At 31.0% G+C, this 19103-nt stretch overlaps 1 protein-coding gene across 3 annotated transcripts; it reads left to right on the top strand.

Annotated features, from left to right (window-relative positions):
* Positions 1-7042: 7042 nt before the first annotated feature.
* LOC139503198 (uncharacterized) lies at positions 7043-10388 on the top strand. Of its 3 annotated transcripts, none has more exons than XM_071292941.1 (3): positions 7043-7106; positions 8529-8744; positions 10100-10388. In XM_071292941.1, the coding sequence occupies exons 1-3, from the start codon at positions 7089-7091 to the stop codon at positions 10286-10288; spliced, it is 423 nt and encodes a 140-aa protein (XP_071149042.1). In that variant the 5' UTR covers positions 7043-7088; the 3' UTR covers positions 10289-10388. The 3 variants fall into 3 exon arrangements, 2 of the variants coding, with proteins under 2 accessions (XP_071149042.1, XP_071149041.1); XM_071292940.1 differs by lacking the exon at positions 7043-7106 and adding an exon at positions 7594-7703; XR_011659057.1 differs by lacking the exon at positions 7043-7106 and adding an exon at positions 8175-8188.
* The last annotated feature ends 8715 nt before the right edge of the window (positions 10389-19103 follow it).

Genomic DNA, 19103 nt, shown 5'->3' with positions numbered 1-19103 from the left:
ACCGGAAGGATAAGTTTTAGTTTTGAAAGTTACCCCATTATCAAAACATCACATTCGACAATCTCACTTATAATTCACATGGTCCATCATTCTGTGTTGAAATTTAATTAACTTCTGCAACAAAATTCCCGAACTTTACTTATCAAAGTGGTGTATTAGCAGACGAACGACTGAACTTGACACTACATAAGGTATCGTCCGCGTTTTTTTTTTCAACATAAAAAACTCATCGTTTTGTAACAAAATAACTTCAAATAAGTATGTTAAGCCATGCATCAACCCCATTTCCCATTTTTTCTGTCCCTAACTGAAGAAAAGCTGAAATGATACGGACCAATTATCGTTTTAAATTATCCTAGTTCTTTACATAGCTGCCTAATGATTATATGTGATGATATTTAGTTTTGACATGATGTCTGTGTAATGTGGTACTGTGTATTAACACTAATTATTAAACCTCAGTGTGTGTTTTCTATATAAAAAAATAATGAAATAGTTGTGCTATTTCATTTAACAGACTATTTGCCAGTCAATAGTTTCAAAGACTATACCCCGGTTTATAGTTTTATTATCATATTTTCCGTACTTGTTATGCCCCACCTACGATAGCAGAGGGGCATTATGTTTTCTGGTCTGTGTGTCCGTTCGTCCGTTCGTTCGTCCGTCCGTCTGTCCCGCTTCAGGTTAAAGTTTTTGGTCAAGGTAGTTTTTGATGAAGTTGAAGTCCAACCAACTTGAAACTTAGTACACATGTTCCTTATGATATGATCTTTCTAATTTTAAAGCCAAATTAATCTTTTGACACCAATTTCACGGTCCGCTGAACATAGAAAATGAAAGTGCATGTTTCAGGTTAAAGTTTTTGGTCAAGGTAGTTTTTGATGAAGTTGAAGTCCAATCAACTTGAAACATGTCCGCTATGATATTATCTTTCTAATTTTAATGCCTAATTATATTTTTTATCCAATTTCACGGTCCATTGAACATGGAAAATGATAGTGCGAGTGGAGCATCCATATACTTTGGACACATTCTTGTTCATGCTGATTTTTCATTGGACAATAATGACGTCATTACCTATTCTGCTTGGATTTTGTGTGCTTGGCAACGTCAAACTCTAACATCGTAAACGATATAATATGTTTGTGTCGACCGTTATTTCACGTACAAGCTAAGACAGAATTATGAAAGAAAATGAAAATCTTTGCGTCGCATTTTTTAAAGATCTAAAATATGGTATTTATAATATGAGTCTGTCGTCGTCTCCTAGATCTGTATTTGCATTTGGTGTACTTCAGCTAGAATTTATTATATACACGGAAAGATTAACACAAGTATTCCTAGTCTGAATTAATGAAATATTTACAAATACAATACGGACTATGAAAAACGAACGTATAGTTCATCTTGTGTATGTCAGGTTATGTGACATTTTTCTTTTCTTTCAGATGATATACGTACACTTTTAGAAAGTTAGTTAACTTGGAATAGTAACACTTAATGATTAAGTTGTTCTGTATAATAAAACACATAATAGACTTCACCTATTACCCTTACACCCAGTCAATAGGTGTATATTAAGTCTCTAGCAAAACAGCATACATGCATATTCTCGTTATTGATATGATCTTTATTTGGACCCCAGAAAGTAAAGAGCGTGCCGTATGAAATGTTTAAAAAACCCAAAAGTATAAACACCTGACCAGGACTGGAGTATTCAACTTTGTGAGTGTAATGCAGCAATTTTTGCGTTATTTGCAAAAATGTGTGTAGCTCCATGCATTACATTGCATTATTTTTTTCACATGTTATATGTTAAATAGATTGTTGGAGATTTAAAAAGAGCAAAACTTAAGATAGAGAAGACGTTACTAAGTTGAAAAACTTGAGTTTAATCCATTTGTCTTTTTTGAACAATAAAATATGTTTAAACTAAACAAAAATTTAAGATTTACTAAGTAAAATAAAGTGGTATAAATACTCGAATTACCAAATAACAATACAACACAGTATATATGATTGATAAGATAAGATAAGATAAGAAAACTAAGTACAAATAAGCAACACAAGCTCTAATGAGCTTTTGACCGAATATAAAAACATATAGATAACATAAAAACAGTGCATTTTGACATATAAAACAACCTGTAATACAAAGTCGAAATCTCACATACATAGCATGCAATAAAAATAAGCAACAATTTTTCGAATGAAGTAAAAACATGCTAGACCAGAGAAACCAAAAGCACCATAAATAATAAGCAGCTCAAGAATTATCTGAAAGCAGAACGGCGACATTCCAAACCGTTCCAGGACTGAACAAGACTTTTAAAATGTGAAAAACTATTTTCAGTCCTGAAATGGTGTGGAAGGCTGTTCCATAAAGTAGCTGCAGCAAATTTGAACGTTTTTTTAACCGTAACGGATTAAATTTACCTGTGGAATTTCAAGAATATTTACATACCTGAAAGAATATTTAGATTTTTTGACATTCACCAAATTTTGTAAGCACGCAGGAGCTATATTGTTTATAATTTTTAAAAGTTTCTAGAGCCATTGTTCTTATCCGTCTGATCTGCAAGGAGGGCACCCTAGCTTTAAGTAAGAGGTCCTCGTAGGAGCTGGTAAAATCCTCATATACAAAACGGAGTGCTCTTTATTGCACCTTTTCTAGTTTTCTCAGTGCAAAAAAGCCATGCCAAAGGGCAACAATTAAAATTACTAAGAACAAAAGTATGAAATATAGTTAGTTTACTAAGTCTATTAATAACTGAGCCTAAACGTTTTAAAACATTTAATTGCTGTGATGCCTTCCTACAGATTGAGCTGATATGAACATAAAAATTTAGCTGGTAGTCTATTTCAATGCCTAATAATTTTACTGTTTTTTCACGTGAAAGATTCGAATTTTGAATATGTATAGATGGGTACTTTTCAACGTTTGTTTTTGCAAACAGCCAAAACTTGAAATTTGTCAGGATTTGCTTGCAATTTATTCACCCAGAACCACTAAATAATTATTTTTGAATCAGATTCCAAAGTTGAAATTAACAAATCGAAATCTTGAGTACAGAAAGACAAAGTATTGTCATCTGCATAGTTATATAAACTACAATTTTTAACAAAAAGAAAAATATCATCTATAAATATGTTAAACAACAATGGTCATAGTATAGAACCCTGTGGTACGCCTTTATGGATGTCTTTTTTTTATTTTATTTTCTTTCATACATTTTTCTGCATAAAAAGATTCATATTCTAAAAGCATTTCTGTTAAAGTGTCCCATTGTTGTTTAAATATCAATGAATATTTTGTCATCATTAGATAACAGATAATTGAACATTGTCATCAAACGCCAATTTGTTTGTTTTACTGTCAATACTTCCACCTTTTTGACACTTGCTCATAAATTAAACTATGTTGGAAATAAATATTTGGAAAGACATATTTATCTATAAAATTCAATTTAACATTAACATGATAGAGTTAAAATAAGTATTAAACCTTTAAATCTCTAACTTTGTTAAAAAAAAGATGTAAAAGTCGTATTGAATAGATATGCGAAAGATACTAAAGGGACATTCAAACTCATAGATAAGAAACAAATTTACAGCACCATGGCTAAAATAGAAAAAAAAGACTTTTTAATTGTTATTCAATGCATTACTTTGCAAAAGTGTTAGTAGTTTTAATGTATAACTTTGATTAATGCATGAAATTGTAACTGTTATTAAATAGATATAAGAAGATGTGGTATGAGTGCCAATGAGACCACCCTTCAGCCAAGTCACAATTTATAAAAGTAAACAATCATAGGTCAAAGAATAGATTTCAACACGGAGCCTTGGCTCACTCCCCACAGCAAGCTATAAAGGGCCCAAAAATTTACTAGTGTAAAACCATTCAAACGGGGAGTACATGACATTACCCTCATGTTTATATGGTATTCGTGTTTCACAGTTTTTGTCTCAGAAGACTATCGGATGATTTTAAGGGTCATAACCTTTATCAGTACACTGGATGTATCAAAATATGCCAGCAGTTGTTCATGAAATTGACAATTTGCGGAATGTGGAAGACACTCAAAGGGGAATTTCGTTGACCAAAAGAATGAAAATTTATTTCTTAATCATTAGAGAAACAGATGATTACATAGTTATTTGTAGATTATCGGATTTATCTAATCGAGATAGTAAAATTATCAATTCTAAAGTCCGAGCCTAGGCGAGGATTTTAAAATTTATAATTTGACTATCGAGATTGTATCTGGTATCCATGTATGAATCTATATTTATGAAATTGTTTATGTTCTTGTAATATCCTACAAAGATATATGATTCATTTGTATCTTTGATGCAATCTATAGTTAATGAGGTAAATCATATTAGTACAACTCAACAATTTAAATAAAGATCATCAAATATGTAACACACACCCTACAAACCAAACAAGCATAGACAATGTTCTGGACAGCACAAACATATGCTTGTGCAATTTTGTCCAACTTATTCTTGTTAGATAAAAGAACAAACTAAACAATGACTGAGTAATGTATAGAGAAACACATAATTCAATAACTTAACGGGTAAAGGACTGGAGTTGTTCGTTTCTTATATGAATGATTCATTTAAGTTGATGTCTTATTGTAATTGGTTAATATTTTGTGTGCATTTACACTACATATCTTGGAAAACAACATCTTTAACTCATTTAACCAGTCTTTGTTCTGTGTTGGTATTTTTTACTTAATTAGTAAATTGTTATTCTGATCGCAAAATTATTAAAGTAGTACATATAAAAAATTAAGGGGTATTTGAAAGTTGTTTGTTTTATATATTGCATTACTTGCATCAGTCAGTACCTTGTCTGATAATTCAATAAACGTAAAACAAGAGATGCTCCATATTTAAGCAACTTTTCAGTAAATTTCGCCCTTATTCCTTAAAAATTTGCAATTCACTTTCGCTTCCATTTATACCGTGTATGCCATATACGCATCAAAATGATTTGTCCATGTCTAGTACATTGATTGTCTTTATTGAGCAATTCGTATGATAAATATTCAGTAAAATTAAATTTATAAGCTATTTTTAAATTTGAAATATACTATCAATATTGATATAGATATGACTTTATTTAAAAGGATTTACCTTGGGTTGCATCATTATTATATAAACTCATCGTAGTGTCTTTGAAAAGAAGCTTGAAGATTTGAATCACGGAAAGTTTATATCAAAGTAGCTTAAATTTTTCAATTGATTGTTTTATATATATATATTCACCTTTCCCTTTTAAATATTTGAGGTACGTTTTTACCATCATAAGTATATACCATAAATGTCCTATTAGCACAAAAAGTATTCTTTCGTTCATGACCTATGCTCATTTTAACAATATCATAACATGGTTAAACTACATTGGGAATGATTTTGTAACCGTTTATTTAAATTAATACATTTAATGCCTCATGAAACTTGTATGAGAAATATTCTGAAGACACATCATAAGGTATTTAAAGATCTGAAATTTCCCATTAATTTAAATATAGATATGGGTTTTCCATGGGCTTTTGTGTTTATCAGTTGATGCATAATCACATATTTGCAGGTTTCTTGAATACAAATGAAAAGTTATTTAAACTATTAATGAATGTCATTCTCAATTAAAAGTATCTCATGAGTCCGTTTATCGAATTTACGAATAATAAGTTTTAAAATAAATGTGATCTGTGTTGTAACATTTGTAAATGTTTTCATGAATGTGACCTACCGAATTAGACTATTTACCGGATTTGTTATCACATAAGCAATACGCCGGGTGCCACATGTGGAGCAGGATCTGCTTACCCTTCCGGAGCACCTGAGATCACCCTTAGTTTTTGGTGGGGTTCGTGTTGTTCATTCTTTAGTTTTCTATGTTGTGTCATGTGTACTATATTGTTTGTCTGTTTGTCTTTTTCATTTTTAGCCATGGCGTTGTCAGTTTATTTCAGATTTCTTAGTTTGACTGTCCCTTTGGTATCTTTTGTCACTCTTTTGAAATGTCAGTGCTCGTTTTTTTCTTAAAAGAAATTAATCGTGTAGTCCTATTACGAAGATGTAAGCTCACGCTTACTTTGACTAAATTGAGACCCCCTCCTAACCACATACTCCATCCGACTCTCCAACACATACAGATTATTGTCCTAAATTTATATTCCGTCATTCTATGCTTATAATATATTGTCAAGAACTGATTATTTAACAATCAAAGTTAGGAGTGGTAGATACATTCCCCTTTGTACAAGCCCCATAAGATACCAAAACTCTGTTACAAAACAACAAGAGCGAATTAAAAATAAATCTTCGTATCTTACACTCCCATAACAGAGCGAATATTCAGAATGTATGACGTTATTGGCGAAAATATTGATACTGAAAGTGATGCGTAAGATTTTAAAGTGTGATTTAAAATCATAAAACGAAGTGAAACAGTGAAGGCCTTGGCTCAAAACTGATAAAACGAAATCATGTCAAACAACAGTATTCCAAAACACATGAACGCAGGCTAAAGATTGCGCAACACGAATCTTCACCGACAATTAAAGTGAACTGATTTGTTCAAAAAGGTAAGCAGATTCTGCTCCATCGTGTTGCTCATGGACAAATTTGGTGATAAGTATCATATGGTGATTTCAGATTCTCAAAAAGACGGAATTGTGATTCCAATCTCTCTGTTCAAATGTTGCAAAATAGCAAATATAAGGTCGACCTTTGTGTAAATAAGGATACATAAAGATTGACCTAAAAGAACTAACTAGATTTTTATGTAATGAGTGTGATGAATAATATGAAAATATATGCTATTTAAAGATTCTGAAAGCAATTATCTGTCGAAATATAAATTTTCAAAAAGTTATCATGGTTATTGCGCAGTTAAAAATTGTTTACTACGTGTTATTTTCAGACACAACTAATCGATTGATTGCATCATTATTATATTAGTGCTTATTTGATTCCCTGTGATAATAATTTAATAATAGATGTTATTAACGATTATATAAAAAAAATGACAGCAATTGTAAACCTGTCAGTTATATCTTTAAAGGATGAAGTGGTCTGATACGGTAAGGAATAAATCCGACAATACATTTCAGCTCCAAATGTTTGTTTTGTCTTATAGATAAACCCATCATAGATGATCTTTATGATTGAATAAAATTGCAATTGTTCAACTGAACAGTTCATATTTCATCAAAATTGTCAAGAATTAAGTGGAATGAGACGGTAAACCCAACTTTACACTTCAGTAATAAATGGTATATATATTTTTTGGCATATGTTGAATAGATTATCCAGCAGGTAGAAGATACTAGAAAAATCACTTCTCATTTTCTGTTATATATTTGATTTATTTCAGTTTCGTTTCGTTGTCTGATATAAGTTGAATTACCTTTGTTTCACTTTCAATGGTGACCATTATTTTTCCTTAAATAAATCAATATGCACGATATCATATCAGGGTTATTGCGCAGATTTTTTTTCTACTAAGTGTTATATTTAGACAAAATTAATCTTTGATTGCATCATTATTATATTAGTGTGTATGTTTCCCTTTGATAAAAATGTTAATAATAGACTTTATTAAACTTTTAGTATAAAAAATAAAAAGCGATTGTATACCTGTCAGATCATATTTGGAAACTATGAAGTGGACAGATACGGTAAGAAATAAATCCGACTACATTTCAGCTCCAAAACGTTATGTTTTTTTTTAATACATTGACGATTATACCAGCAGGTAAAATATTTAGTTTACATTAAAAGGTCTACATTCATGTTTTTTTTATCTTTATTTTTTGTCACTTTTATTATTTTGTCTGCTATTAACATGATCAATGAAAATTCAAAATGTGTCATTATGTAAATCAGCAGATATGAATACACAAGAGTGCTAAAACCCTTGACTCTTCAACCAGGTTTACAAATGTAGGAACGACTAATACAATAATGATTGCGCGGTTTAAAAATTGTGTCGGAAGTGGGGTTTTTTTATTAGATAAACATCATATTTGTTTGCATTATTTAATAATATCATTTATTAATTGTAAGCATTATTAAACGTTCTATAAGAACAACAAAACTGCACTTTTTTAACTGGCCAGTTCATATTAGTTCAAAATTGGAAAGGATACAGTGGACAGATACGGTAAGGATAAAGCTTGACTTTACACTTCAGGAACAAATGGTTAATTTGAATTTTTTTCTTGCTTATTTGGATTGAGCAGGTAGAATATGCAGGTAAATTCAATAGTCTTATTCAGTTATATAAATGAATTATCTGATTTGTTTTTCATTTTCTGAAATAAATGAATTATCCAGAACTGTTATTACTCGATATCAAAAACATGCTAGTGGTTTTGAAAATTCAATACAATATATCCGTGATCATCAGTATCATGTAAAGTGCATGACGAGCAACTCTATTTACTCGCAATAACATATTTGTAGGACAAATTTTATTTCATATGTTCTACTTTTTTTTTTAGGAAATCCTTTGTTCACATTGTACCAAACCAATCAGAAAGTGCAAGAAGAAAAAACAAGTCTGGAAACAATTACTTAACAACAGTCATAATGCTTGGCTGCTAAGAAAAACAAGGGATGTTCCCAATACGTATGGTCTTTACTGTATTAGTACTAACGACGAGGACGAAATTCTGTACATTGGATACTCCAACCGCAGTGTTCGAACGAGATTATTGGTGAGTTTTCTAAATTCATGAAATTGGAATGAAAATACAATGTTTCCTATATTCCTATGAATTTTACTAACTAGTTTCTATTGGAGTATTGGTACTTACCATTTAATTTTAGTATTTTGTTATTCGATATATTTCTTTTAATTGCCAGACATTGCTATTTGATTAAATATTTGACCGTTCAATATAATCAGGAACCAATAAGGCAACTTTGTTCGTACAAAAAGTACAAGAAAAGTTTAACTTTAACTGTTTTATAACTATCGAGCTAATAGTAATTTTGAGAGAGAAAAAGACTTTTATACATTAGATGCTATCCAATCGCTTTGCATGACTTACAATCATCAGGAACGCTAAAAGCAAGATATATAAGGCCATAAATGTATGATTACATGAAAACCACAGACACTTAAACTTTTTAAAAAAGTGAAATAATTCATGGCGGGAGTAAGATACTTTATTTCTAGATGATTTTTTAATCAATGAATAGAGAATAAGTAATGGGTATCTTCTTTGTACTTGTTTGGCTCTATTCCTGTTTTGATCTGAGCATCACTGGTGGGTCTTGTGTTGATTGAACGCACGTACGGTGTTTTAAGTAATAAGCTTAGCGCCTTTGATAACTATTTGCATGTTTGGATGCCTTATTGTAATGTTTATTTGTGTATTTCTCTGTCCTGAATGTTCTTGCATTTATTTGTACAGTGGTCCTGTCGTGTAATGTTGTTATTTCAGTGTTATGTTTGACATTGTCATTAAAGTGCGAGGTTTGGCTGGACGCAGGACCAGGTTCAACCCACCATTTTCCCTGGAATGTCCTGTACTAAGTCAGGTAGATGGCAGGTGTTGTCTTGTAGTTCGTTTCTGTGTGTTTTGTGTCGCCTCTTGTTCTCCTCTTATATTTGATGTTTTTCCATCTGTTTTAGTTTGCGACCCGGATTTGGTTTTTTCCTCAATCGATTTATGAATTTCGAACAGTGGTATACTACTGTTGCCTTTATATATCATCCCAGTACTAAGGCACTGATAACATCTTGACTTGAGTTTATAGCACTTTTCAGAAATATTTTATTCTAAATGATTAAATCAAAGTTCGTCAATCAACGTGAGTTAAAATTATAGTAACACCTTATATATTCTATTTGATATCAACAATAAATTCAGGTCTAAGATAATTTCTACTCTAGATGAGGTGACAAATGAATGGTTTAATATAAAATAAAGTGTTTTTTAATTCCAATTTAAGATAATTTTGGATTTTATAGTCTTGAAATCCCTTATCTGTATACAGAAATATTTAAACACATTCTAGGCAATTTGTGTACAAACCATGTTGATTTATGAAATTTCCGTTTTAGGCACACACGGGTGGTTATGACCGCCAAAAGATTGGAAAGTTCTTGAAAGGCGAGGACCTAAAAGAGTTCTCAATTTCATGGGTCAACGAAAAGAAAGCGGAATGTTTGGAGGAAAATTTTATAGACTTTGTAACATTAAAACAAGGGTTTCGCCCGAGGTTCAATTTAAAACGGGGACGATCATGTTGACCAAAAGTGAAATGAAACATATTTTATAATCTTTTGAATTGTATGTTGTAACATGTATAACTTATTTAAACTGTCAAATGAAAACTAAATGTTAATCCATTAGATGACTTTTTATTCTTCACCTTAATTCTAACTTTCCTTTGCTGCATTCATAGCATGTCATAATTTTGCGTGAATTTCGTAACGCCCCCCTTTTTAAAAAATTTAAACAGGAATGTGTCCAAAGTACACGGATGTCCCATCATCACTATCATTTTCTATGTGCAATGGACCGTGAAAATGAGACAAAATCTCTAATTTGACATTTAAATTAGAAAAATCATATCATAGGGCACATGTGTACTAAGTTTCAAGGAGATTGTACTTCTACTTCATCAAAAACTACCTCGATCAAAAACTTTAACCTGAAGCGGAACAAAAGGACGGAATAACGGAACAGACGAACGAACGAACGAACGAACGGACGAACAGACAGACGCACAGACCAGAAATCAAATGCCCATATATGGAGAATAAAAAGAAAGATGTTGTTAGATTGCCCACGAAAGAAACTACAGGAAACACCAAAGATGTGACAAAATTACAAGTCATAAAATGACCGTCAACACTGGGAAAATTCTATACCGTAAAGTTATACTGGAGAGAACTACTAAACTTTCACAGGAAAAGTAGAAATCGTAGTCGATTAAGATTGAAGTCGAATGTACCTGTGACACGTGGGATTCGAACTCGCACAACATCAGTGTTGACAGGCTAGTTATACAGTAGAGGCAGTACTTGAACAATGTCACACCAGGCTCCGATCCGTTCTAAATATTTTGAATGCTTTTCAAAGCAAAAACCATTTTCATTTGTTTAAGGCCAGTCTTTTTTCAGATGGTAAATGCTGCTATGCGAAATCTTGTAACTAGTGCGCTTCATACTATCATAAAACACATAAAAATGTTTCAACTAATTTACTTTTATTTATTTTCACAGTTTGTTTCAAAATTCAAAAGTCAATCGCCAATTATAAGGTTCTTTAGAAAACATTAAACCAAGAAAACTTTTAACCGAATAGGTATAACTGCATAAGCTTGGTTCAAGTAGTTGCATTCTTAGTTTTAACATATTTAATAAATAAAAAATGACTAGTCATACATGCTCAACCTGTTAAAATATAAGTTATGAAAATAATTTAAATTTTTACGGATTTTCCCACAAGGTTTGTTTTTAGCGTCGGTCTCATGATAAAAAAAAAAAACGCTACACCAATGGCTACGTCATCGTTACATAACATATTTTCTGTACTGCAGTACGATATCTTGTATGGAATATTGTTTTTAAATATGGGAATTTTTGTAAGTAATTATATCCTTAACATGTAATGGTTGCAAAAATCATCTCACTTTATAGGGAACATGACCTACATGTAGCTCAGAAAAACAAGTTTCATTTTTTTTTTTTTTAAATATTTTATGTGAACTTCATGAAGGAGTGATCCATAAACTGTGTGTAAACACCAAAATTAGCCGTGGTATTTTATAAATATTATGAAAGACTAAACATCTAAATCGGTAACTCATTAAACACACTGGTTACATTTTTAAGATATAAACTTTTAATACCCTTTCCATATGTGTATATGTTGCTACAATTACATTTACTTTGTTTTAATCTTATATCATGTTATATACTTGTAATACCTAAATAATAATAATCTAGAAACAGTGTTATTCACAGACTTATTTAAGGTAAGTATTTTTAAATAAAATCAAATATTTTACCAGTTCTGTTTATTACAACCTTTGTACTAATACCATGTATCCGTATTAAATCATATTATAGTTTCAAACAATATTCATTGAACATTTTGAAAGTACGAATTCCTTTTTTACTGCCTCTTGAAATGAATCCGGTATATAATGTATATTATATTATTAATATTAGTATTAATGTATAGTATAGTTATATATAACAGGTGAGCTAATTAAAACAGTAGTATTTTCTTCTCCCTGCTGACAATAATGTTTCTAACTTTCGTAATAAAATATGTTAGATATCTTTCTATGTTTTAATGAACAAAGTGATTAACCTGTAACATTTTGAATGAAATTCACAAAGTCATAAAGTTTTGCTAAAAACTTTTTACAGACTACATTTATATTCTGTTTAAGACGTGGGAAATACATCTTTATATTTTTATTTAGATAAGGACTTTCAAATTAAGTTTGCATGTACGACAAAAAGTATACAGATCGTTTGACCATTATAAGGAACAACTGTATTAAGTTTCATGAAATTTGGACGAGTCGTTCGCAAGTTACGGTGCGACATGTTTACGCCGGACAGACGGACGGACGGTACGATGGACGCCGGACATTTGTATACCATAACACGTCCCGTCAAAACTTTGACGGGCGTATAAAAACTTACAGATGTCAAATAGTAATTATCCTTCTAGTCATTCTAGGTTTTATCAAAAACGAGGATGATAAAGACAGATACTTTACATTTTCTACATTTGAAAATGCCTGTACCAAGTCAGGAATATGACAGTTCTTGTCCATTCGTTTTTGATGCGTTTTGTTATTTAATTTTGCCATGTGATTATGGACTTTCCGAATTGATTTTCCTCTAAGTTCAGTATTTTTGTGATTTTACTTTATACTTAAGATAGAAATATATGTCATCAATTTCAAAGCAAAACAATGTTTGGTCTGTTTTTTTGTATGAAAATTAATTGTTCCAAAATTTTATGATTATCATATACAATCTCTCTTTTAAAAAAGACAACGATCTACATCAGTGCGATACGTTCATTTTCTTATTTCTTATATAAGTATGCATATCAATATACTCCGAGTATTTTGAAAACATGTAAGCCTACTTTTATATGGGTAGAAATTAAGGGCATATTTATACATGTTATACAAGTTAAATAAACATGTATTAAACATTTTTTAAGTGTTATTGGGGTGTCAAAAACAAGCTGATTTCCTTATTTTGAAGTAGATTTTTCTTACCTTTTCTATATATGTATAGTATGCTTACATTAGATGTGTTTTAATGTTTTATACCGAAATTAGAATATAAAGAAAAATGCTATCAATTTACTTATTAAAGATTTAGATTAAACATAATGTCACATATTATACCATTTCAGCTGGGTACAGTTAACAGCTTCAATTGTACTTATCAGCCATAGCATATATTTACTAGTTTGTAATATTCATAAGAATAAGAAATTTCTTACTGACTCCTTAAACTATTCGTGAATATCATGTATTTATTCCCAAAACGTGATGAATTTGAAACTGAATATTACTTTTGTTTCAGACAAATCATGTGATAAGGATAATGCCGCTTATTTTCGAAGTTAACACATGGTTAATGTATTAACAAATAAAATATTTTCCTATATTTTTATGAACAAAGTGCATTGAAAAATGTAAACTTTAAATAAAACAGACATCAAGTTCGTTTGGAAACTATTTGCGAGCTGTATGCTATTTTTATATTTTCAAAATGCAACTATCTAGTATCTATATTTAGATATGGATGTTCCAACAAAAAGGTTAAAACCAAATATTGCTGTTGGTTGCATCATCATATAAATATTTCACTAGTGTCCGTGAACATTTAATCATCCCCTTTAGAAGTTATTTTCCTTTTATTGGTTTTATTCGACATGGCCCTCCTCCTCATTGTTTTTGAAGATATCATGACCTTATTTAGACAATATTTAGATCTCATGATGTGTTACCATATGAGGCTACTTAGGATTGCATCGTTCCCTGTGAGAGTTATATCCCCTTGAAGCAATTTCTTTCTTTGGCATTTTTCTCAAAAAGTATTCAAGATAGAATCGATCTGAAAACGGCAACATGTACAAGACTAGATGGCAAGTTAATAAAAATATACAATCATTTTGTTGGTAACCCTTATAAGGAGTTATTTCCCTTGAAAAAAAATATACACAATTTTTGAAAATTTTTATCTCGAGAACCGGAAGTCGTAAAGACTTGGGACCTACACCAATAATTAGATTCGCACCAAAGGTCAAAGGTCACCGAGTGAAAAAAAAGACGCTGCAATTTCAAGCTTGCATATAAAGAAAACGAGAAGAGTTTGCTGCATACTTACAGCGTATAAAAGTTTCCTCTTGACGAGCTGTATATTTTATACACTATGCTCAAAAGTGTCCGACTGTCTGTTCAAAAGTTACGACGGGATGATTCTTAAAAGTATAAAATTGTGTGTATATCTTTTTAATGGGAACAGATATCAAGCTACTGTAAACTGCAAAGATGATCAGTAATTCAAGGCTTTCAATTTGAGGTCAATGTCAGGTCATGATGAAATTTTACCTTGATCTTCACAGTATACTATGACCTTGACCTTTTGATATTTGAACGGTCAAGTGGTCTTGAGTTGAATGGTGGTAGTCCCATGTCTCTACGACTTCTGCTTCTCAAGTTCAGTAGTGAATCATATATTTGATTATTAGATCATTTTCATTTAACAGATTTGAGATATCTATTGTCGTTTTAGTGATAATGCACTTTGAAATTTTGCGAGCGGAGGCATGTATTTTTGAATCAACAACAGCTTACCACTTAAAAGGTTTTAGAAAATGAAGAGGTTAACATAATTATATGTTTGATCAAATACCAAAAACATTCCATGGAAAAAATGATCAAAAAATCAATTTGAAATTTTCATGTTTTGGATTGACTTTGCAAGTTTCATAACTTTTATTTATATACTTGATATTGCATCATCTTTGGAACTTTGTCAAATCGGGTCATCTGATATATCAAATTGAAGGTCTTAATAAACTCTGCTTAAAAATGAGAATTTGCAATCCCTTTTTTCATCCCAGGGGGAAGCGTGTGGGTCTTTTAGTGCAACAAAATCAAATTTCTCAGATGGTAAGGTTGTCGCATATCAAATGAAAGAACTTAAAGCGTACATTTCAAATTTCAAATTGATGTCTCCCACAAATTGGTTGGATGGGGTCATTGAGTGCAAAACATAAATTTCTTTTACAATAGGGTTGTTGTATATCAAATGAATGGTCATGATGTGTACATTTGAAATATCAAATTCCCGACTCCAAAAATTAGTTGGATGGGGTTATCAAGTGCAAAAATCAAACTTTCTAGAACATGACGTTGTCACATACCAAATGAAAGTTCATCTAGTCTATGTTACATATATCATACTTCCGATCCCGAAAATGTTGGCGGATGGGATCATTAAGTGTAAAACGCGAAAAGTTTTAGAAGGTATGCTTGTCCTATATCAAACGAAAGGCCGTACAAAGTACATTACGAAAACATCACTTTTACAAGAAAGACCTTTCAATTGTTTTACCAACAATTCTGATACTAGTTTTTAATTGAAATATGTCAATTAATTGTTAGTTCGACCTCCGGGTCTGGTTTTATTCATTTTAGGTGACCTGCACTCATCAAAGTCATAAGAAACCTCAAATTAAAAAACATATATGCATATCTTTTTTATAACTAAATGGATAGTTTTCATTACACAACTTATGTACATATACTTTTTTCTGAGGAAAATTCTTTAATTTGTCCACATTTAGAAGAAGTTTACTTATTTTTAATTGCTTCCTTCCAGGAAGCAATTTGTCGACATATTTTCTGTATGCATAGTGACCTGAGCGTAACCATCCTGGTAAAAATCCGGTGATCGCAATACGCATGGATCTGTCATCAAAATAAACAAGTATCTGATTGTACATGTTAAACACGTGCTCAATACCCATGCTTTTTGTTATTTGTTTACTATAAGGTGACCATCGGTAAACTGCGGCTTCAAAACACGGCTTTAATGAGCAGCCATATTTGTTATAGCATATTGACAGAGAGAGAAAATATTGACGATTATACGATATATTTACGTAAAAAATGAGAATATCGTGCACAGAGGACTAAGTTTATGATATATACATGCATTGGTTCAAGAATTAGATAAACGTTATTTTTTACCACTCACAAGTTTCATATGACTTTATATTACATGTGCATAGTCACATTAATTTCGATTGAACATTGACGTTCGAGAATGGAAAATGACAATTTGTTTTTTAATTACACCTCATATAAGAATGCTAAATTTTGATTGGTTGATAGCCAGTGTATTTTTGCATATTCAATTATTTTTTCCTCTTTTCAAACGAATTTGTCTGTTTTTCACCATTGCCGGTGAATTTGCCTCAAATACCATGGTATATGCCATTTTGGATATTCCCTTTTTACCCTCGCGAGCGTCTTCCCGACAAAATTATTCGGAACCATTCTAACTGTATCATGATCATTAAAAGACAAGATGGTTAAACCGAAAATTTTTACCGAAAAAAAATGTCAGATATAAAGTGAAAAAAAGACGTATATTAAAGTGACCGATTTAATAATGGAATAAAAATGATTTTACACATAGATACCATGACGTTACAAAAAGACAGCACTTACACGTATATGAGAACATGTATAATTCCCGCGGTACTAAGATTTCCCTTTTCTGTACAGACAGTTTAAATCAATGGAGGGGTATTTGAGAAAATACCAGTCTTGGGACAAAATTTCCCTCACCTAGCGGCTTAGGAAATTCAGGATCCCTCGACTGCTTTTTTTCGAAAATTCCCCTCCATAACATGATACATCTGTTCAAAACAAACTGGAATTAAACAGGTTGGGAACAAACCCTCTATATGGTGATTATACTTGTATAGAGGGATAATCCTTCTATAGAGGGGTAAAATTATCCCTCTATAGAGGGGTATTTTTGTTTAGACTAGATTTAAATCAAAATAGGGCAGAATGGCATTCTCTACTTATTATGGCAGTAACCTGGAACAGTTGATGCACCAATTGATGTACTTAATTTAATATGCACATGCCCAGTGTGATGCTTTTCTGACTAAATATAAAATACATTGTTCACCATGATTGAAAACTGTGATGATCAGGTAAATTCTACTCACTTATGCCTCACTGAACAGAATTTCTATTGTTAGATTTAACATGAAATTTAAAGGTCAACTTTTCCTTTTGTTGTTGATCAGGTGTTCAGATAGGTATACAATAGATTGCAAGTTTTGTCACTTAAGCAGAAAACTGGTTATCCCAGTTTTTAGTAAAGTGCATATGTTGATGCATATAATATTATAAATTATAGCCAATATAACTAGAAAATGCCATAATGCCATAATTTGCTTTAAATCCCGTGCAAATTAAAATACCCGTAAGGTTAAGCAAGGTACTTGTTTTGTAACGCTTGTAAAGCAGTTTGTGGTTATTGCATGTTACTTTTTATTTCAAAACTAAAAGGATATTTTCAATAAAAAAAAATTCTCACAAAAGAGAGATACTAAGTGTTTTTCAGTATTAAAGTAAAGAATATACATTTTAAAATATACGCCTTGTATAAAGGTTTTAAAGAAGACATATTGGTATAGAGCTTTCTTATTAAAGTGTATATATGTTTCTTTTTTTTCTACTCTTGATTTATAAACTTCCATTTTAATCTTAATTAAGACCGGCAATATAGCCAAACTCTTTATAAGATGCTATTGTTGTCGGAGCCGGCAAAATACCGCCAAGGAAGCTATTATGCCGGAGCCGTTAAAATAGCTCCTAAGAGGCTGTTTTGCCGGAGACAGCAAAATAGCCACTGCATTAATCTTTTTATTTATTAACGATCTAAACATAGATATAGATTTTCCAACAAAAGCTTCGATAACCTTTGGCTAATGGGTTATGTTTAGCATGTTAGATAATATACATTTTATTTGTTGCATCATGTTTATTAATTGATTGTTGAGTGTTTCTGATTTAGATAACCAATTCATTATAACATTTCTGATTTATTCATCATATTAAATTATTGACTGTGCAAATAATTGTCAAATGATTAGTATTTGATAAACATTGCAAGAAAGAAAACTGTTTTTGCTCTTTTTTCTGGTTTTTGTCTCTTAGACACAAATCCCATGTCTTGTCTTTTTTTTATGATATAAAATTGAAATTAGAAATTAAACAGACAATAAATTTCAAATTTTCTTTTTTCTAAAAAAAGTTCTTTCGTTTATTCTCTTTTTGTAATCTGATTAGCCCAATATATATGTACTAGATTTTCCTTATCATTACTAACACACAGAATTCATTCTGTCAATTTATAATATAACGTTGCTCTACTTAATGTTAATATATAACAAAAGTAAGTGGCGATACGTGCCCTTTATACTAGCCCTAATTTCCTTTTCTCAAAAGCTTATAGAGTCTTTTAAAGCAGCGTACTGCTAATTAGAAAGGGATGAAAATACATATTGACAAATGCTATGCCATACATTCAAAAATCATCATAGAGCAATAAAATATCACAAACAAGTATACCTTAAGGACAACATTATAGCATTGTACAAGAAATGTATGATTAATATGACGGAAATGTTTTTAGATTTGAAATCCAATTATCAATATGAATATAGCTATGGGTTTTCCGACAAGAGCTATCGCGCACGCGCAATTTAACCTTCTGTCTGAAGTGCTATTGTTAGAAATAAAATGTTATAGATGACATAATTGTTATTTTAACATTACTCTACTTGTCCTTGAACATTGATAAGCATCTAATTATAACCCAAAACGAAAATTTTCATAACAATAAAAAAGCAATTCTTCATATTGTCAGTTCATATTTTGAATAACATTTGCAAGGATGAAATTTACAAAAAAAGTAGGAAATTAAACTCATTATATTTATTTCTATTTTTGAAATCTGATTATTTAAAAATGTTTCGATGGTA

This window comes from Mytilus edulis, chromosome 14 (genome assembly GCF_963676685.1).
Source record: "Mytilus edulis chromosome 14, xbMytEdul2.2, whole genome shotgun sequence".
Lineage (NCBI taxonomy): Eukaryota > Metazoa > Mollusca > Bivalvia > Mytilida > Mytilidae > Mytilus > Mytilus edulis.
This window is presented reverse-complemented; position numbering and strand designations above follow the sequence as displayed.